The sequence below is a fragment of the Gouania willdenowi genome, chromosome 13 (genome assembly GCF_900634775.1).
Source record: "Gouania willdenowi chromosome 13, fGouWil2.1, whole genome shotgun sequence".
NCBI classification, from domain to species: domain Eukaryota; kingdom Metazoa; phylum Chordata; class Actinopteri; order Blenniiformes; family Gobiesocidae; genus Gouania; species Gouania willdenowi.
In genome coordinates, this window is record NC_041056.1 from 3,846,412 (window position 1) to 3,869,153 (window position 22,742).

A 22,742-nucleotide genomic window follows, 5' to 3' on the forward strand; every position below is an offset into this window, starting at 1 on the left:
TGAAAAAATTTCAAACACCCAAAAATGGAGGTAAGGCTATAGTAAGGCATAAAAAGGGCAAAAAAATTTCAAACACCCAAAAATGGAGGTATGGCTATAGTAAGGCATAAAAATGGGTGAAAACATTTCAAACACCCAAAAATACAGGTAAGGCATAAAAATGTGCAAAAAATTTTTAAACACCCAAAAACGGAGGTAAGGCTACATTAAGGCATAAAAACGGGCGAAAATATTTCAAACATCCAAAAACAGAAGTAAGGCTACAGTAAGGCATAAAAAGGGCAAAAAAATTTCGAACACCAAAAAACAGAGGTAAGGCTATAGTAAGGCATAAAAATGGGTGAAAAAATTTCAAACACCCAAAAACGGAGGTAAGGCTACAGTAAGGCATAAAAACGGGCGAAAATATTTCAAACACCCAAAAACGGAGGTATGGCTCTCGTAAGGGATAAAAATGGGTGAAAAAATTTCAAACACCCAAAAATGGAGGTAAGGCTACAGTAAGGCAGAAAAACGGTCGAAAAAATTTCAAACACCCAAAAACGGAGGTAAGGCTATAGTAAGGCATAAAAATGGGTGAAAAAATTTCAAACACCCAAAAACGGAGGTAAGGCTACAGTAAGGCATAAAAACGTGCAAAAATATTTCAAACATCCAAAAACAGAGGTAAGGCTACAGTAAGGCAGAAAAACGGTCGAAAAAATTTCAAACACCCAAAAATACAGGTAAGGCATAAAAATGGGTGAAAAAATTTCAAACACCCAAAAATACAGGTAAGGCATAAATCTAGCAAAAAAATTTCAAACACCCAAAAACAGAGGTACGGCTATAGTAAGGCATAAAAACGGGCGAAAATGTTTCAAACACCAAAAAACGGAGGTAAGGCTATAGTAAGGCATAAAAAGGGCAAAAAAATTTCAAACACCCAAAAACGGAGGTAAGGCTACAGTAAGGCATAAAAACGTGCAAAAAAATTTCAAACACCGAATAACGGAGGTAAGGCTATAGTAAGGCATAAAAACGGGCGAAAATGTTTCAAACACCAAAAAATAGAGGTAAGGCTATAGTAAGGCATAAAAATGGGTGAAAAAATTTCAAACACCCAAAAATGGAGGTAAGGCTATAGTAACGCATAAAAAAGGGCAAAAATATTTCAAACACCCAAAAATGGAGGTAAGGCTCTAGTAAGGCATAAAAATGGGTGAAAATTTTTCAAACACCCAAAAATACAGGTAAGGCATAAAAATTTGTGAAAAAATTTCAAACACCCAAAAACGGAGGTAAGGCTATAGTAAGGCATAAAAAGGGCAAAAAAATTTCAAACACCCAAAAATGGAGGTAAGGCTATAGTAAGGCATGAAAAATGGGTGAAAAAATTTCAAACACCCAAAAATGGAGGTAAGGCTATAGTAAGGCATAAAAACGGGCGAAAATATTTCAAACACCCAAAAACGGAGGTATGGCTCTCGTAAGGGATAAAAATGGGTGAAAAAATTTCAAACACCCAAAAATGGAGGTAAGGCTACAGTAAGGCAGAAAAATGGTCGAAAAAATTTCAAAAACCCAAAAATGGAGGTATGGCTATAGTAAGGCATAAAAACGGGCGAAAATATTTCAAACACCATAAATGGAGGTAAGGCTATAGTAAGGCATAAAAACGGGCGAAAATATTTCAAACACCCAAAAACGGAGGTATGGCTCTCGTAAGGGATAAAAATGGGTGAAAAAATTTCAAACACCCAAAAATGGAGGTAAGGCTATAGTAAGGCATAAAAATGGGTGAAAAAATTTCAAACACCCAAAAACGGAGGTAAGGCTACAGTAAGGCATAAAAACGGGCGAAAATATTTCAAACACCCAAAAACGGAGGTATGGCTCTCGTAAGGGATAAAAATGGGTGAAAAAATTTCAAACACCCAAAAATGGAGGTAAGGCTACAGTAAGGCAGAAAAACGGTCGAAAAAATTTCAAACACCCAAAAACGGAGGTAAGGCTATAGTAAGGCATAAAAATGGGTGAAAAAATTTCAAACACCCAAAAACGGAGGTAAGGCTACAGTAAGGCATAAAAACGTGCAAAAATATTTCAAACATCCAAAAACAGAGGTAAGGCAACAGTAAGGCAGAAAAACGGTCGAAAAAATTTCAAACACCCAAAAACGGAGGTAAGGCTATAGTAAGGCATAAAAACGGGCGAAAATATTTCAAACACCCAAAAACGGAGATAAGGCTACAGTAAGGCATAAAAACGGGCGAAAATATTTCAAACACCCAATAACGGAGGTAAGGCTCTAGTAAGGCATAAAAATGGGTGAAAAAATTTCAAACACCCAAAAATACAGGTAAGGCATAAAAATGGGTGAAAAAATTTCAAACACCCAAAAATACAGGTAAGGCATAAAAATGGGCGAAAAAATTTCAAACCCCCAAAAACAGAGGTAAGGCTTTTGCAAGGCATAAATCTAGCAAAAAAATTTCAAACACCCAAAAACAGAGGTACGGCTATAGTAAGGCATAAAAACGGGCGAAAATGTTTCAAACATCAAAAAACGGAGGTAAGGCTATAGTAAGGCATAAAAAGGGCAAAAAAATTTCAAACACCCAAAAACGGAGGTAAGGCTACAGTAAGGCATAAAAACGTGCAAAAAAATTTCAAACACCCAATAACGGAGGTAAGGCTATAGTAAGGCATAAAAAACGGGCGAAAATGTTTCAAACACCAAAAAATAGAGGTAAGGCTATAGTAAGGCATAAAAATGGGTGAAAAAATTTCAAACACCCAAAAATGGAGGTAAGGCTATAGTAACGCATAAAAAAGGGCAAAAATATTTCAAACACCCAAAAATGGAGGTAAGGCTCTAGTAAGGCATAAAAATGGGTGAAAATTTTTCAAACACCCAAAAATACAGGTAAGGCATAAAAATTTGTGAAAAAATTTCAAACACCCAAAAACGGAGGTAAGGCTATAGTAAGGCATAAAAAGGGCAAAAAAATTTCAAACACCCAAAAATGGAGGTAAGGCTATAGTAAGGCATGAAAAATGGGCGAAAATATTTCAAACACCCAAAAACGGAGGTATGGCTCTCGTAAGGGATAAAAATGGGTGAAAAAATTTCAAACACCCAAAAATGGAGGTAAGGCTACAGTAAGGCAGAAAAACGGTCGAAAAAATTTCAAACATCCAAAAACAGAGGTAAGGCTACAGTAAGGCAGAAAAACGGTCGAAAAAATTTCAAAAACCCAAAAACGGAAGTAAGGCTATAGTAAGGCATAAAAATGGGTGAAAAAATTTCAAACACCCAAAAACGGAGGTAAGGCTACAGTAAGGCATAAAAACGTGCAAAAATATTTCAAACATCCAAAAACAGAGGTAAGGCTACAGTAAGGCAGAAAAACGGTCGAAAAAATTTCAAACATCCAAAAACAGAGGTAAGGCTATAGTAAGGCATAAAAACGGGCGAAAATATTTCAAACACCCAAAAACGTAGATAAGGCAACAGTAAGGCATAAAAACGGGCGAAAATATTTCAAACACCCAATAACGGAGGTAAGGCTCTAGTAAGGCATAAAAATGGGTGAAAAAATTTCAAACACCCAAAAATACAGGTAAGGCATAAAAATGGGTGAAAAAATTTCAAACACCCAAAAATACAGGTAAGGCATAAAAATGGGTGAAAAAATTTCAAACACCCAAAAATACAGGTAAGGCATAAAAACGGGCGAAAATGTTTCAAACACCAAAAAACGGAGGTAAGGCTATAGTAAGGCATAAAAAGGGCAAAAAAATTTCAAACACCCAAAAACGGAGGTAAGGCTACAGTAAGGCATAAAAACGTGCAAAAAAATTTCAAACACCCAATAACGGAGATAAGGCTTTAGCAAGGCATAAATATAGCAAAAAAATTTCAAACACCCAAAAACAGAGGTAAGGCTATAGTAAGGCATAAAAACGGGCGAAAATATTTCAAACACCCAAAAACTGAGGTATGGCTCTCGTAAGGGATAAAAATGGGTGAAAAAATTCCAAACACCCAAAAATGGAGGTAAGGCTACAGTAAGGAAGAAAAACGGTCGAAAAAATTTCAAACATCCAAAAACAGAGGTAAGGCTACAGTAAGGCAGAAAAACGGTCGAAAAAATTTCAAAAACCCAAAAACGGAGGTAAGGCTATAGTAAGGCATAAAAATGGGTGAAAAAATTTCAAACACCCAAAAACGGAGGTAAGGCTACAGTAAGGCATAAAAACGTGCAAAAATATTTCAAACATCCAAAAACAGAGGTAAGGCTACAGTAAGGCAGAAAAACGGTCGAAAAAATTTCAAACATCCAAAAACAGAGGTAAGGCTATAGTAAGGCATAAAAACGGGCGAAAATATTTCAAACACCCAAAAACGGAGATAAGGCTACAGTAAGGCATAAAAACGGGCGAAAATATTTCAAACACCCAATAACGGAGGTAAGGCATAAAAAGGGCAAAAAAATTTCAAACACCCAAAAACGGAGGTAAGGCTTTAGCAAGGCATAAATATAGCAAAAAAATTTCAAACACCCAAAAACAGAGGTAAGGCTATAGTAAGGCATAAAAATGGATGAAAATTTTTCAAACACTCAAAAATACAGGTAAGGCATAAAAATGGGTGAAAAATTTTCAAACACCCAAAAATGGAGGTAAGGCTATAGTAAGGCATAAAAAGGGCAAAAAAATTTCAAACACCCAAAAATGGAGGTATGGCTATAGTAAGGCATAAAAATGGGCGAAAATATTTCAAACACCAAAAATGGAGGTAAGGCTATAGTAAGGCATAAAAACGGGCGAAAATATTTCAAACACCAAAAACAGAGGTAAGGCTATAGTAACGCATAAAAAAGGGCAAAAATATTTCAAACACCCAAAAATGGAGGTAAGGCTCTAGTAAGGCATAAAAATGGGTGAAAATTTTTCAAACACTCAAAAATACAGGTAAGGCATAAAAATGGGTGAAAAATTTTCAAACACCCAAAAATGGAGGTAAGGCTATAGTAAGGCATAAAAACGTGCAAAAAAATTTCAAACACCCAATAACGGAGGTAAGGCTTTAGCAAGGCATAAATATAGCAAAAAAATTTCAAACACCCAAAAACAGAGGTAAGGCTATAGTAAGGCATAAAAACGGGCGAAAATGTTTCAAACACCAAAAAATAGAGGTAAGGCTATAGTAAGGCATAAAAAGGGCAAAAAAATTTTAAACACCCAAAAATGGAGGTAAGGCTATTGTAAGGCATAAAAACGGGTGAAAATATTTCAAACACCAAAAAACAGAGGTAAGGCTATAGTAAGGCATAAAAATGGGTGAAAACATTTCAAACACCCAAAAATACAGGTAAGGCAGAAAAATGGGTGAAAAAATTTCAAACACCCAAAAATGGAGGTAAGGCTATAGTAAGGCATAAAAAATAGCAAAAAAATTTCAAATACCCAAAATCGGAGGTATGGCTATAGTCGGGCATAAAAACGTGAAAATTTATCGCCCATTTTTATGCCTTACTACATACAGACTTACCTTCATTTTTAGGTGTTTGAAATTGTTTCGCCATTTTTATGCCTTACTATAGCCTTACCTCTATATTTGGGTGTTTGAAATTTTTTCACCCTTTTTTAAGCCTTATTGTCTCCTTAACCTTCGTTTTTGGGTGTTTGAAATTTTTTCGCCCGTTTTTTATGCCTTACCGTAGCCTTATATCCATTTTTGGGTGTTTTAAATTATTTCGCCTGTTTTTATGCCTTACTATAGCCTTACCTTCATTTTTGGGTGTTTGAAATTTTTTTTCCCGTTTTTTTGCCTTACTGTAGCCTTATATCCGTTTTTGGGTGTTTGAAATTTTTCCGCCCGTTTTTTTATATTTTACTGTAGCCTTGCCTCCATTTTTGGCTGTTTGAAAATTTCAAAAACCCAAATATGGAGGTATGGCTATAGTATACTTTAGACTTACCTCCGTTTCTGGATGTATTTCCACATTTTTCTCATATTTTAAGTGTACTGTATTTTCACCCCAATTTAAGTGTAACACTCATTACATTTGAACTAGTTTTTAGGGGCTTATGACAGACTATAAAGAATTACAAATTTCTTTGAATATTCATGTTAATTCAAAAATGTTTTTATCCCAAGGGTGAATTATAATTGTAATCTCGTAATTGATCATTAATTACAATAATTTAAATTTTAACTATTGCTCCTAGTTGAGCTCTTACATAAGATTTATTATTATTCAATTAACTAAAATAACATCGTACACACACACATACACAAACAAAAGCACATCAAATCATCACAATGCTATATGAATAAAAGTTAGTAACGTTGTACGTTAACTTTTGTTATTGAGAATGTATCAGTAATTGAGTTATTAAGGTTTCATTTATTCAGACATTTTATTTCAGGAAGATTACTTTGACATGTTTTGTCTGTGAACTGCCCGTCTTCTTCAGAGGCGTCTGCTGATCACTTTGACGTTTTCTTGACTTTCACGTAATAATTGCAGCAAGTTAATTTTGTCTTCTTTTTGAATAATGCGTTATGGTTTCATTTATTCAGACAGCCTTTTTTCAGGAAATGTACTTTGATCTCTTGACATGTTTCGACCATTTACATTGTAAAGAAGAATTGTGCAACAGAAGAAAAACCAACCTAAAGTCTCAAAAGTTTGGAACCATTTCACTGAAAACTTTGACAGTGAAAACAGTCACTGTGTTTTATGGAACTTAAAACATTTGTGTATTATGTACATTATATTAAGAATTGTATTTTTTCGAATGCATTGGGTAAACTGTGATGAAAACATTTGACCACTGGGGGGAGGGGGCAAACTCTGCATATGGTTTCAACAAACAAGAGAAAAATGTACTTGCTGTATTTGTAATTGGCTTTCAGGGAGAAAAGAACATTAATTGTAATTCATTTGTAATTGGGAAAAAATAGCGATTACCGTAAGCGTAATTGAACATGGATAATTGAAAACAAAATTGTAATTGAAAAATGTAATTGACCCCAACCCTGGTCCGTAATAGTGTTTCTAATGCTTTATTTCTCCCAAAAATAAATGTTTGATCACACATCTGAAGCAAATAAAACATTACAATCAGCATTTATTTAATAATCTGCTGCTGACAAACCCTGAAATTACAAAATGTTTTAAATTTAAAGGTCAAACCTTTCCCCGGGCAGTAAATCTTTAAATACACTGAACTTTATAATGATGAACATGCCAGATCAACCACAGAAAGTCACTATGAATATCATAGGAGTTTAGTTTTACAACTAGTCGCTCAAACGATGAGCAAACAGCGTCTGAATCCACAGCACTGAGTCATGATTCATCACTTCTTCTGTGGAGCAGGAAGTGACATCAGCAGCCTGTTGAGCTCTCTTATCTGGGCGTCCATGGTCTCTGTGGTGAGTGAAAGCTCTCCGATCTGAGTCTGTAGGCTAGCGATGGTCTCGTTTAGCTCCTCCTCTTTGCGTCTGGAGTTAGCCGCCTGTCTGCTGTACTCCAGGACCATGCACCCACCTCCGATGACGAAGATGATGGCCTCCCCCAGTAACTCTGCTCCCAGCTCCGCCGCCGCCTCCTCGTTCATCGGTTTGATGCTGGCGCCACGAAAACCCATGATCCGCATCTTAGTCCTCATCTCGATCCAGTGGTAGACTGTGGGAGAGGAGAGCTTAAGCACAGGAATATTCAAAAATATAAACTTCATGGGAGTTATTCATTGGAATGAACCAAAAAATTGGGAGTAATTTTAAATAACTGATGCTGATATTTAAGATCACTGGGAGGTATTTGCCAGATGCCTACAAGAAATTCCTTTAGCACCGAAGGAATATCTGTACTATTACGTTAATATCTGTAAAAGTCACATTTTTCTATTAGCTCTGTCTGCGAGCATAGCATCTCTTCTTCACTGTTGGAATAGCTGCATGCTAACCGACAACTGGTTACCAACGCCCTCTGCTGGTCGAAACAAATATCTGATGTAAATACAGTACACTGACTAAAAAATGGAATATCTATTATGAAATAACTAATAGCTTTCACGTTTTTAATGCTGTAGGCTTGTTGATCATTAAAGCTTCTGAGTTTTACCCCTTGGCCATGTTTGCACTTTTAATTATTTTACTTTTAAATGTGACCTGCAATGGCACAAGAACTGGTTTAGCAATACTAGGTATTAACCATCAGGTAGGAAAAGAGATAACTTACAATGATGACATAAATGACTTTTCATCTCAGAAAGCAAGGAAGATAAGATTCTGAAGAACCTAACCAAAACATTGCACCTTATTTATATACATTTAATGATATTTTTCATTCTTTGCTTTATTTTTAAATCTTTTATTTTGTTTAACAACATTGTTTGCACTGTTTTTTGAAGAAGCTTCTACCAGTATGTTTATTGTTAAAGTAACTATTGCAGTTCTAAAATACCTTTGGTTAAGTGTCCAACTACAGTATGTATGCACAAAAACAATGCAAAATTCTGAAAAACAAAAGCTACAGTAAATACAGGGAATAATGACCCCTATGTCAACATGTTTACTGCTTTGGGAGTAGTAGTTTACAGTATTATATATTTATGTGTTATTTATTTTAATTATTTGACTTTGTTTACTTTTTTGCACAATTGCACTGTACTTTGTTTTTTTCTGACTGTGAACAGTAGATTGGTTTTAGTCTATGTTTGACTTTGTATGCACGAAAAACAGACATTGTGTTTGTTTGTTAATTGACTCGGGTGTATTTGATCTGCAGTGAGATTGAAATATTTCAGTTAACTTTTTGTTCAAATATTACCCATATGTGGCTGTAGTTGATTTTGGAAGGTCTTAATATAGCATGATAAAGGACCTTTAAACAATTTGAGGCCATTTTTGCTTATTTTTAGTCTTTTTCCCCAACTACACCAAACTTGCCATATTTTAACATATTTTCATCACTTTTTCTTGTCATTTTTTGTTCCTTTTAATGCATTTTTGCTACATTACACCATTTTCTGCCACTTCTCAATCAAATCTCAATTCCTTTTCTGCACATTTTTTGCATTCATAAACCCTTTCCACCACTTTTTCCACCTAATGTCACACATGTTGACCCATTATTGTCACTTTTAACCTCTTTTCACCAAATTTCATGCTTATTTTTGCCAATTTAACCACATTCACAATTTTTTCATGCTCAATATTTGTCAGTTTAAACAAACTGTTCCTACCAATTGTTCCAATATTCACACTCTGAAACCTTTTTTTTTTTTTAAAACCACTTTTTCTGTCAATTTCTGTGGTTTTTAAAATCCCATTTCACCACCTTTTCCACCATTTTTGGTCACTTTTAACCCATTTCATTTCTGAATAAAACAAGGATTTACATCTTTAAGATGACTATATACTTTGGAGCAAATAACAATAAACTTCCTGTATAACAGTGGATATTATTCAGATGAATAAATAAATGTGGTTATCACAGATTCATAGACCATTATTTTCCTGACTTTATGGATGGACCCCAAAAAGCTCCCCCCGTTATCCCCCCTTATCAATGGCCCTGTTTCTTCATGTCTGTGTTCAACCACCTTCAGCTACAGTGGGGGTCCCCGCTCTCTGGAACCTTTATTTTGGAGGGTCGCGGCCTGAAAAAGTTGAGAACCACTGCTTCAGATGATGCTAAATATATTTTGCCAAACTACATTTAACATCGTTAAGAGCCAACCTTCAATTTAGTAAATTCCCCATTTTCAACTATTATTAATCTGAAAATTCCCTGAATTTTTGCAACCCCAGTGTAAATAATGTGTTTTTTAAATTAAATAATTTTTCATGGATGCTGCTATTCAACTTTGAATATGATACAGTTATTTAATATAAATAACAGCAAATTCCAATAGTTAATATCCATAAAAAGTTAATATTTATGCACTTCACCAAAATCACTGATCTTAGATTCCAGTGGAAATTGAGCAGAAATGTTCCACCCCTTTGTAACCCTATCAGAACATTTTTTTTTAGCACATTCCAAAGTATCAGGTCCGATACAAGTAACAAAACTTGTATTTATTTATATATTTTAATTGATTGTGTACATTCATGTTTCTCAGCAACAGTAAAAGAATAAGTGCATAGAACATGACATCATAAACAACAGTGATATAGAAAATAAAAATAAAGAAGCAATGTTTAAGGTAGATCAGCCTAGGTTTAAGACGTTACAAAGCAGTCAGAATTATTATAATCTTAAAATAAATAATTTATCAAATTGAATGTGTGGATAGACTTCTTATTATTGATTTATTTGATGGATGGATTCAATATTATATTTACACTCAACGATGAATGCTGTAAAGTGTGCAGTAGTTTTCTAGAATTTAGACTTATGGATGGGGAATTTACCAAGTGAAAGCATTAGATAAATTGTTTGTTGTTTTTGTATAACAAAATTATATAATTTGCTGCTAGATTTATTGTAACAATACCAGCCACACGACATCTCTATATCAGATAATCAGATTATGTGTTTGTTTACAACCGAGCAAGGCTGAAAACACTCGAATTCAAAGTCCAAAATAAAAAATACAACAGAAAATTAAAAACAGTAAAACACATCCTTAAATCTCATTAGAAAACCAATACATTTAAGTCATAAAGTGTGTGATTCTTATACTTTAATACAGAGTATAATTCTGAATCTCGACCCACTTTGGATAATGATTTATAATTCCCTTAATCATTCTAATGTTATTTAAATCCCAACGCATTCCACTACGTAAAGATTTATATTTAATTTTTTTTGTGAAAAATATCATTAATTCTGATCAATGATTTGATATTCAACTATTCCTTTTAGGGTATTTATTTACAGCAGTGAGTGTGTCCTTACAGCCAGGGGACTTTACACTGCCTGTTTCAATGACACACAAAGCCCGCCCCCTTTGAATTTCCTCAGCTCCCATTGGTCCAACTTCTAAATCCCAAACGCTGATTGGGTTTTTGCGGCCCTAACCGTGGTGAGGGTGAAAGGCAGCGATATAACCTATTAACAGCCGTTAGCTCGTTCACTCACGCTGTGCCGGAGGCATACAGATGTAGCTCTTAAAAAACTCGCTCCTTCTGGCTCCGTCTTTGATGCGGTTCGCCACAGGCTTGCCTATCTGTCTCACACCCAGGTAGAGGAGCTTGGCGATGGGGAACGCACCGACTACCATCTTGGCGGAAGTGCTTCACCCTCGGGGCGGAGACGTTTCACTGACGTGATGAGGTCACACGTACAAACCCCACCCCACTGTCACTGCACGATCCTTTCAACGCACGTGCGCAACGCGTCTATATCCGGTCGGCCATATACAGCAGATCGTTTTTTTTTTTTTAACTGATCCGGTTGATCGTGTAACTTTTACGTATCGGGTTGACTATTTTTTTGTTATTTGTTTTGCTGAAGAAATGACCACTACAATGACGTTCTAAAAAGATTATATATATATAAGTATGAATAAAATGTTTACACATTAAAATAACAAGACTTATGACATTAGAGATATTTGAGTCTAGATTGTCCATGAATTAAATAATGTCTTGGTGAGAAAATGGTGTTGTTTTGAGACATATATTATTCGGTATATAATACCACATAGATTGAGATTGGAAGGGTGACTATCACCATGGTGACAGCATTAGGATTTAGATTTTCCATCACTTGAGTTTGGTTTTGTTTGTTTTGGTTTAAAAACAAGGATAAAAGTAAAGTTTTTTGTACCACCCTATTTTAATCTTGGCTTTTTTTAATGCGAATAAAGAAAAAAAAAAAATGAAGCCATGTTTGTCAATTTTTTTGAATATGTTAAAATAATGTTTTACTCTTTTACTACTTTATTTACATCAAATACAACAAAACACATTACCACTAATTCCAATCTCTATCTTTTGTGTTAGTTTGCAGATATAGTTCAATAAATGAAAATGTAATAAAAATGGACTTGTTTGGTGCATCATTTCAATTTGTATTCTTAATATTATATATACATTTTATTATTTCTTATCAGTATATCATTACTATTTTAGTATCCACATATTTATTTAAAGTATTACTTCGTTGCTGCTGGTAGAGAGACAAATCCGTCAAGCATTTATTTCAGAATTTAAATACTATACGACTTCATCAAGTGCTCAGAAAATAACAAAGCTTTAAAGACTCTTCAAATAATACATAAAAAGTAAGAAAGTGGGAGTGGCTTATCACCAGGCCACCTCTGAAAGGGGCTAGCAAATGTATGAGGGTGGTTGTGCCCCCCCTGGGTACTCTGAAAAAATACTGCAAAGATGATGATGTAACAATTTATTTAAACAAGCTTTATTCAAACAACCACAATAACCACAGGGAGTATTTAATCAAGTAACACTTCTATCAGTTACTAAGCGTGTCTATCATGAACTTCCGACTTAACTCATAAGCCAGGAAGAGGGCGCCGTTGGCTGGGAACGTTCGGATCATGGTGGGAGTCAGACCAGAGTAGAGAGCAGTAACTCCTGCAAAGTAGAGAGAGCTTAGATTTGTAATCTGCAGATAATGATGTTTGTCAGTTATTAAACTCTCACCACTTATATGAAGGCAAGGCAAACCTTTTTTTGTATAGCGCATTTCATACACAAGGAAATTCAATGTGCTTTGCATGATTAAAACATGCAACAGATATTTAACAGTTTAAAAATCAATAAGATCATTACATAAGCAGTAAAAACATTACATCAACAACAATATGATAAAAAATCTCCTCCCTCAGTCATACGCAGTAGAGAAAAAGAGTGCCTTTAACTTGGAATAATAAATAAAAATTCACATTGCTGGCAGTTTGTTCCACTTCTTTGCAGCATAACAACTAAAAGCAGCATCACCATGTTTACTGTGAGCTCTGGGCTCCACTATCTGACCTGTGTCCATAGATCTGAGAGACCTGCTGGGTTCATACCTGACTAACATCTCACTGATGTATTCTGGACCAAACCCATTCACACATTTATACACCAGCAGCAGAACTTTACAGTCTTTTCTGAGGCCGACTGGGAACTTTAAAACTAGACCAATGTGTTCTGACCTCTTTGTTCTGGTTCAGACCTGAGCTGCAGCGTTCTGAACCAGCTGTATTTGTTAGAAGATCATTACAATAGTCCAGTCTGCTGGAGATAAAAGCATGGACCAGTTTCTCCTGATCTTTCTGACTCATTAAACCTTTCACTCTGGAGATGTTCTTTTGGTGGTAGAAGCTGTTTTTGTGATAGATTTGAACTGATGCTGAATGTCAGATCTGAGTCAATCAGAACACCAAGGTTTTTAACTTGGCCTTTAGTTTTTAAAGATGGAGACTGAAGGTCCTCGCTGACAGCAGTCCTTTTTTTCCTTGTTACCAAAAACAATCACCTCCATCTCATCATTATATAGTTGAATACAGCAGTTTACCATTTATAAAAAGTCACACAACACCTCAATGGACCATAATCATCTGGGTTCAGTGATAGATATAGTTGTGTGTCATCTGCGTAGCTCTGAAAATCAACCTTACAGTTCTGTAAAACTTGTCCTAAAGGAAACATATAAAGGCTAAACAGAAGAGGTCCAAGAACAGATCCCTGAGGAACCCCACAGGACATTGGTAATCTGTCAGATTCAAAGTTTCCAATGCTTACAAAATAACTTCGCTCCTCCAAGTAGAACTTAAACCATTGCATTACTTTTCCATTTAGTCCAACCCAACCAACCAAAATTGTATGATCTACAGTGTCAAATGCAGCACTTAGATCCAATAGAATGAGAACAGATACTTTTTCTGAATCAGTGTTCAACCTTATGTCACTGATCACTTTGATCAGAGCAGTTTCTGTGCTGTGATGAGAACCAAAGCATGACTGAAATTTATCAAATATTCTGTTGAAGGTTAAGAATTGACTCAGTTGGTTGAAAACCACCTTCTCAATAATCTTGGGAATGAATGGGAGGTTCTGATTGGTCTATAGTTAGCCAGTATAGAGGCATCCAGTGTTCTCTTTTTTAAACAGAGGTTTCACAGGATTTTGGTACAGTGCCTGACTGAAGGATAAAAGTGTCAGTTTGAATCGTACCTTCAGTGCGTATAATACTAACGAAGGTCTTAACAAATCCTTTTTGCCTCCCAGCTAATGAGTACACCTGAATCCTGGACTTCACACAGTCAATAGGAAAGACGGCCAACCAAAGACAAGCGCCTCCAAATCCACCGCTGAACATGAGCGGAAGAACACCTGCAAAACACAGAAAACTTCAGACCATGAAGGAGTTTAGAAGAAAATTCATACTTCAGATACAGATACCTATGTTGTCCTTCGTTGTGCCCATGTGTTTTGCAAACGTGGAACGACACATTTCGTAGGCCCCAAAGAAGCAGAAGTAACCCGGCATCTCCCTGACGATAGTAGAAGTCAGGCCCTGGTAGAAGCCCAGAGGGCCGCTCGTCTTCATCACCGTCTTAACCACACTCCACACCGTGCTGGTGAACACCATCAATCAGCAGTCAGTGCAGACCCAACTCGCTGCTCGCTGTTTTCCACACTCTGGTCCAACACTCACCTTCTCTGGCCTTTTGCGACCTTGCCCGATTCCTTCATTTCGTGCATGGCTTGCAGGCGACATTTCACCAGCTCTGTGGGGCACAGCGCAATCGAGGAGAAGATGGAAGCTAAAGAACCTGCAGATGCCTTTTGAACATCACTGAAGATCAAAGAAAATGCCGCCATGAGTGAAGAAAACGGCACTCGATGCTACCACAAGACTAACACCAGATTTCCACTAATGCGTAACTTTCCCATAACGTCTCCGCTGCGGAACTGCTGCGTAATCTGCTGTCCGTTAATCCCCACCCCCTCCGTATCTGTGGCGGTGAGGAGATCTCAAAAGTTCATGCGCGCTGTAGTGGATACAAAGAGAACCACAAAGACATACAAACGGTTCATTGTGTCCTTTGGGAGGAGAAGAAGGAAATGGACTTGGTCTTGCCCTGTAGATCCGGGGTGTCAAACTCATTTTGCTTCAGAGGCCAAATACAGAGCAGTTTGATCTCAACTAATTAAACATTATCGTGCCCTAGTTTGCACTTCTACATTTACATAAAATACAAAATATGTAAGAAACTGACAATCTCCAAGCAATAAAAGATAAATATCAGCCCCAAAAGGATCTTCACTTTAAATTTGAGAAGGGAAAAATTTTGTAATACTTAAAAATTAAAGGATTTTGTAAGAATTTTGATTTTTTTTTTTTTTTTTTTTAACAGTTTAACATTAAAAATGATCATGCGATATGAACACTGGGAAAACTGTGAGCATTGGATGCTCCAAAGGTCCGGATTTAAACCCTGGACCATGAGTTTGACATGTGCTGTAGATCTTCCATTTTGTGAGGAATAATGTGATTCAATCATGAATAAGGTCAATATCTATATGTGAAATGTATGGAAATACGATGCACCTTGAACACGGAGTATTTTATATTGAAAATAAACTGCATGTTTTATTCTGTGTCTGTGCACTACGTCGTGTCCCACACAAGCTTAGCTTTGCTGAATTTATGCATCATTATCAAAAATGGAAGGTCTGTGTATCTGTTGCGGAGGGCGACGACATGGCGGAGTCGTTACGCAGCAGTGACGGACCACATACGCATGTGGTGGAAATTGACTTTGCTGTGTTTCCATTACATTTTTTCGCAAAATAAAAGCGATGTTTCTAAATGTCGACAAAGTATAGATGCACTTTGAACGTGTTTCCATTGAAGGTTGTTTTGTTTTCACAACCGTGAAATCTTGCTGCAGGAAAATGGACGCTCTAAACGTCATTATAACACTCTGCATTTCTTTTGTAGTTTCACGTCTAATGTGGCAGTGATCATTTTTAAGTACAACGCTAAGGAAATGGCTCAGTATCGTATTCTGTCCACACGTACCGCACCGTGTTTTCTCAGAGAGCAGTTGTCATGTGACCAGGTACGTCACGTTCTGTGACGTGCATTTGCAAAAAAAGTGTTTCCATTGCACTTTTGCAACACATTTTAATATCGAATTGTCTGAAATTAATCCACGTGAAAGCGTAAAAACTTTTTAGCAATATTTGACAGTTTTTTTCAAAATTCAGGTGTTTCCATTACCAGTTTTTATTACGATATTTAAATGTTTTGCGCATTTCCAAGGGTAATGGAAACACAGCTATTGACTTTAATGGAAACATATCAGCTTTGATGCTTTTACGCAGCAGTTACAAAATGCATCCAGTGGAAATTGGGGGTTTGTCGAGGTACAAGATTCTTGATAAACACAGACAACCGTCCTTGTATAGAATCCCAATGTTGCTTTATAAATAATTTGAGTTAAATAAAAATCGTATAATAATGATGTAGTATCAGACCTGAGCTCAGCCCCCTTATCCATTGAGGACAAAGATCGGACCACATCCTGACAGAAGGTGTAGCTCAAGAAGAGCACGGCGTTCTCGCTGATGTTGGCCACCAGAGCTGGACTGGATCCTTTGTAGAGACCACGGATGCCCAGCTGTCTGAAGGTGGAGAGGAAGCAGTGGACGAAGCCGCGGTACATGGAGGGGAACGTCTGCATCTTCACCTTAGCAGTGTCAAAAGGCTGGCCACACAGAACACAAGCTGTACCGCCTGCAGGACCACGAGAAGATATCAGGTCCTTTCAGCTCAAAACACAACCCAGAATCTAACCAATCTGAGCATTGTTTTTGTCTTTTTAGTATATTTGTGTGTTTTTCTCTTACTACGTGTGTTTTCTGTGTCTTTTTGTGTATTCTTCTCTCATTCTGTGTGTTTTTGTTGTTGGTTTGTGTTCTTGGTATCATTCACAAAATATGTTTTGTGTGTTTCTGATGTTATTTAGTATATGCTTCTGATTTTGTGTATTTGGTTGTTGTTTGTGTGTTCTATGTGTATTTTTCTCTCAATTACATGTGTTTTTGTGTATTCTATTATTTTGTGTGTATTTGTCATCATTTAGTGTATTATTGTTGTTGGTCATGTGTTCTTGGTATCATTCAGATTTTTTTATGTGTGTATTTAATGCTATTTTGTATATTTTTCTAATTTTGTGTGTTTGGTTGTGTATTTTTTCCTCATGTCGTGTGATTTCGGTGCATTTTAGTGTATTTTTGCTGGTTGTGTTTTCTTTGTTTCATTCAGGAAACATGTTTTTTGTGTTTCTGATGCCATTATGTACATTTTTCTAATTTTGTGTATTTGGTTGTTGTTTGTGTCTCCTTTGTATATTTTTCTCTCATTTTATGTGTTTTTGTTGTCGTTTTGTCATTTTTTTTGTTACTTTGGTGTAATTTCATGGTCATCTTGTGTATTATTCTGTCATTTTGTATGTTTTTGGAGTCAGCACGGGGACCCCAGGCCAGCACGGGGGCCCCATGCCAGCAGTTTCTTATGTTTGCTGTAAGGAATGACTAGAGCCAAACCAATTGCACCCACCCATTGCTCCGGCTGAGAAGTCGACAATAGCTTGGATCACAGGATGCAGAGACATGCTTCAAATAACACACATGCACAAAGGCTACACCAATGATCTGCAAATAAAAGGATAGTTAACGTACAGTATATCATCAACCATTCAGGGAAAATGCATGAAGAAGAAGAAGAGTAAATAAGAGAATGTTTGCTCTTGATATTTGCAAATGCAAAGACAAAGATTTTGGTCACAATAAAGCAGTTTTTAAATGATATGAATATATATATATATTTTTTCCCCCTATATATTATTTTATATCCATCTGATATCAGTTCCTGCAGGATCTTCACTTCTAAACTTGCTTGATTTTGTGACCAAATTTAGTGTAATTTATAAGAGTTCTGTGGGACTGATTGTGAGAAATTGCAGGATTTAAGTAAAAATTAAGAGTCCTTTTATTCCCAATTTGTGACTAAAAATGACTGCAGTCATGTGATGTATGATAGAGTTTCATTAAATGTGTGAAACTGTAGGGATTAATATATCTACAACTGAATTATTTTGTAATTTACGCAATGATTATTGTTATCTGTCCACATTGGAAAGCTCAGATGCTCCAAAGGGTCAGACTTTGAGTTTAGTTCTGAATTAGTTTAGTTCTGTTAGTTAGAAGTTTAGTTCCTTTAGTTCTGACACATCCTGATTCAAAGTGTCATCATTTCAACCGATACCTTATATTGTATTTATTCTTTCACTAACTTTAATTAGTAATATAGAGCAGTGACTCTCAACCTTTTCAGACCACGACCCACAAAATAAAGGTCCATAAAGTCAGCAAAATGATGGTCCATTGTTGAATCTTCTGCTAACCACATTTATTTATTTATCTGAAAAATATCCACTGTTATCCAGGAATTTTATAATAATAATAATTATTATTATTATTATTTGGACCATCGTAGGCTATATAGTCATCTTAAAGATGTAAATTCTTGTTTTAATCAGAAATAAAATGGGTTCAAACTAAAAGTGACCAAAAATGGTGAAAAATGTGGTGAAATGGGATTTAAAAAAAAAAATAAAAATGCAAAAGTGGTAAAAAAAAAACAAAAAAAAACGGTTCATTCATTTATATTAGCTTAAAAGTGGCAGAATAAAAGTTGTAACAATGAGTTTAAACTGGAAAATGGTGACTGTGGATAAATTGGCAAAAAATGAGCATGAAATGTGGTGAAGTAAAAGTGACAATAATGGGTCAACATATGTGACATTAAGTGGAAAGGGTTTAAAAGTGCTAAAAATGTCTTGAAAGTGGAAAAAATGTGCAGAAAAGGCATTGAAATGTAATGGCGAAGTGTCAGAAATGGGAGTAATGTAAAAAAAATGCATTAAAAGGAGCAAAAATATGGCAAGAAAACGTGATGAAAATAGGTTAAAATATAGCAAGTTCAGTCAGGTTGCAGAAAAGGGGTCAAAATAAGCAAAAATGGGCTCAAATTGTTAAGAAAACTGTTTTAGTTTCGTGACGGCATCTGGCGACCCCCTCCCAGTGGCTCGCGAGCCCAAATGTGGTCCTGACCCCAAGGTTGAGAACCCCTGGTTGACAGCATTGTTTAACTTTAGGTGTAAAGCTTCAGCAGCAGTATAAATAAATGTTTATATATACAGCTTGAAAACAACAGAACACTAATATTCTAATGAATTTATATAAAAGTACTACATGAGGGAGAAAAGGAGAAGTGGAGGAAGAAAGATGAATACAAAGTGCTGACCTGTGGATTCTACCGTTGACCTTCCACTTGGATCCGTCTCTCTCTCTCTCTCTCTACCCAGTTATCAGTCTCTGTGGTCGCATCCAAAGTGCACAGTTGTCCCCTCGAGCCTTCGGTTTTCTTTATTTTTCATTTAAAAAAAAAAAAAAAAAAAAACAAACACTTTCTTTGCGCCTTGAAGTGTCTATTTTCCGGGTTAGGTCTTGGAAACTTTCTTTCATGCTGCACTACTTCCGTTTTATTGACGACGTGTTGCAAAACACAAGAACAAAAAAAAAAAAAACTGGGAGTGGATTATTTGCACACAAAACAGCGTGGGGAAACCGTATATATCCAATAAATGATATTTAAAACAGTAACTGTTCCTGTGAAGGACACTATTTTACTTCATCTCTGTTTAAAAAACAAAAGTACAGGTGGAAACTAATGGAGGTAGATTTGTGTCTTTGTTATTAAAAAAAAAAAAAAAAAAAACCCTTCAATCAGAAAAAAAGTTTTCTTCAATTAAAAATAAATACTGTCAAACAAAGAAAATATATGAGACCCAAGTATTTGCATTTGAAGACGTTTTTTTTTGGTTTTTTTTTTTTTTTTTTTGATTGAAGTAAACTTTATTTTTGTTTGAAAAGGTTTTTATTATTGAAGTAATGTTTTTTTTTTTTTTTTTTTTTTTTTTTGGGCCAAGTAAATTTATGTCTTTATTATTCAATCAAAAAATTACAAATTTCAATCAAAATAAAACATTCAATCAAAATAAAACATTCAATCAAAAAATATTTTCAACTAAAGAAAAAAAAAGTGTTTTAACTCAAAAAAACTATTTGAGCCCCCCAAAAATTGCGTTTGGACATTTTTTTTTTCTTCCTTGATTGAAAATATTCATCTTTGATTGAAGTAAACTTTATTTATTTATTTTTTTTAATTCAATATAATAAAGACATACATCTACCTCCATAGAAACTTTAGTTATAAAGCGAGCCATGTGACCAAATTAACTGTTATATTTGGTAGATGGAAAAATGACAAACACTCACATGCTTTACTTTAATGCGTTAATCTTGGCTGAGAAAAACGATGTAAAACAGGCTCTATATGTGTGTAATTATGTGCTTGTGTATAAAGTTTATTTCCAATCAGGTAATTAGAAAACTGTGCTTGAAAACAAATGAGAAGTCATTGTGGAGAAGTGAACGTTAGTGTAGTATGGTATAATGACCACAAGATGTCAGTATATTCAAGTGTTAAAGTGTTGCACAACATCCAAACTATGACACCCTTTTCTTTTTTTTTTTTTAAATTCCCATGACTAAAACTTTGGAAATTGCATTTATACATGTAACAAATATTCTTCTTTTACACTTTAAAATTTAGAAAGCATTCCCAAAACATCTTTTAAAAAAATGAAAATAAAAAAATCAATATCAATGTCATTTCAATTATTTTAATTTTTTTTCTCCAAAAGACAGTTCTGTTTTTTCAGCTAACACTTATCTAAACAAAAGTTATTCTGCAGTCAACTCAAGGTTGTTTTTTTTTTTTTTTTTTTTTTAAACGTTATTATTATATCATATTGTTATTATAATTGTTTTATGGTTGACTTTCTTTTGTTTTGTTTTGTTTCAAAGAAGTTGCAGTTTTCATAAATTTTACACATTCATAAGAATCAAAATTCGTCATTCCTTTGAAGAACGACAGAATTTATTCATTTTAACAAACAATAAATTGTTAGCTTGAATAAGTTATTAATAAAAGTGGTAGTTTTTCCTCATTCCTGCTGTTGCTGACTATTGTTCTCTGTGTAATATCACTTGGTCAAGTCTTTTCTAACATTCTACACCAAAAAAATAAGTAGTAAAAGTATATATGATTCATGCTGTTCATGTATCAGATCAATAGCAATAAACTGATACTGATAAATGATGTTCTTCTATTTTCTTTTATTTCAAACTGTTATTAAGTTGCTATTTACATGATCAAAATGAATAAATAGATAAATCAAAATCAAATTAATTACATATTGCAATGTTTAGCATCGACAGACTCCTTCAAGAATACAGACATATTATACAACATAAAAATAAAAACTTGGAAATTAAAATAAAACACTAACTCAAAGCTAAAATACATACACACAATAATTATTAAACAAATACATTAAGGCAGTTAAGCTTAATTAATTATATGATTTTTAAATAAAGAATAGAGGTCTTTGGCGAGTTTGGATTCCATGAATTTTAGGGATTTTATATATCAGTGGAAAATTGATTAAACCCATTCTCTCCAGTAAAAAACAAAAAACAAAAACAAAACAAAAAAACAAACAAAACTAGGGAAACTAAATTAACAATAATAATAATAAAAAAAGTTGTTAACATAATTGTAATAATTATGTACCCTTTATTGATCATCTTAGTAAAATTCTTATGAGATACTAAGTCGTAATTATGAGAATCTATGAGATATTATGAGATATGAGATACTTGGACATATTATGAGATATAATGAGATACTATGATATATTGTGAGATAATGAGATAGTATGATATGCTAAATCATAATTATGAGATACTGAGTTTTAATTGTGAGAATATGAGAATCTATGAGATATTATGAGATATTATGAGATAATTTGAGATATTATGAGATACTATGAGATACAAGATGCTATGAGATACAAGATGCTATGAGATATTATGAGATCTTATGAGATATAAGATGCTATGAGATATTATGAGATAATTTGAGATATGAGATATGAGATACTATGATATATTATGAGATATAAGATGCTATGAGATATTATGAGATAATTTGAGATATTATGAGATACTATGAGATACAAGATGCTATGAGATACAAGATGCTATGAGATATTATGAGATCTTATGAGATGTAAGATGCTATGAGATATTATGAGATAATTTGAGATATTATGAGATATGAGATATTTTGAGATACTATGAGATATTATGAGATAATTTGAGATATGAGATATGAGATACTATGAGATATTATGAAATATTATGAGATAATTTGAGATAGTATGAGAATCTATGATATATTATGAGATGTAACTGAAACTGAATTTCTCCCTCGGGGATTAATAAAGTATAATCAATTCAATTCAATTATGAGATATGGGATACTTTCAGATATTATGAGATACTAGTATAAAATACTAAGTCATAATTATGACTATGTATATGCTAATTATGATATAGTATCCCATAATTATGACTTAAAAAATGTTCATTGTTATTATCATTCAACTTCTTATTTTTTTATTTTTACTATCTCCCATATGATGCAGATGTGTGGAAAACTGAAGGTATAACAACAACATTAATGTTTTCAGGGTCTCTTTCCTGGTCTCTGATTGGCTCCCGCTGGCTGTCAGTCAAAAGTGGGCGGTGTCAGGTGACAAATGAAAGTTCCAGTAAGTGCTGCTCACATGCTGCT

General features: G+C 34.6%; 2 protein-coding genes across 2 annotated transcripts; both read right to left on the reverse strand.

Annotated features, from left to right (window-relative positions):
- Positions 1-7,107: 7,107 nt before the first annotated feature.
- Positions 7,108-11,292, reverse strand: opa3 (outer mitochondrial membrane lipid metabolism regulator OPA3). The gene is made up of 2 exons (XM_028465058.1): positions 11,091-11,292; positions 7,108-7,685 (listed from the first exon to the last, which is right to left on the reverse strand). Exons 1-2 carry the CDS (start codon positions 11,230-11,232, stop codon positions 7,357-7,359), a joined length of 471 nt encoding a protein of 156 aa, XP_028320859.1. The 5' UTR covers positions 11,233-11,292; the 3' UTR covers positions 7,108-7,356.
- A 1,052-nt stretch (positions 11,293-12,344) lies between these two features.
- slc25a15a (solute carrier family 25 member 15a) lies at positions 12,345-19,515 on the reverse strand. The gene is made up of 7 exons (XM_028465760.1): positions 19,284-19,515; positions 17,535-17,629; positions 16,451-16,709; positions 14,622-14,762; positions 14,366-14,541; positions 14,138-14,296; positions 12,345-12,550 (listed from the first exon to the last, which is right to left on the reverse strand). Exons 2-7 carry the CDS (start codon positions 17,587-17,589, stop codon positions 12,429-12,431), a joined length of 912 nt encoding a protein of 303 aa, XP_028321561.1. The 5' UTR covers positions 17,590-17,629; positions 19,284-19,515; the 3' UTR covers positions 12,345-12,428.
- Positions 19,516-22,742: the final 3,227 nt, after the last annotated feature.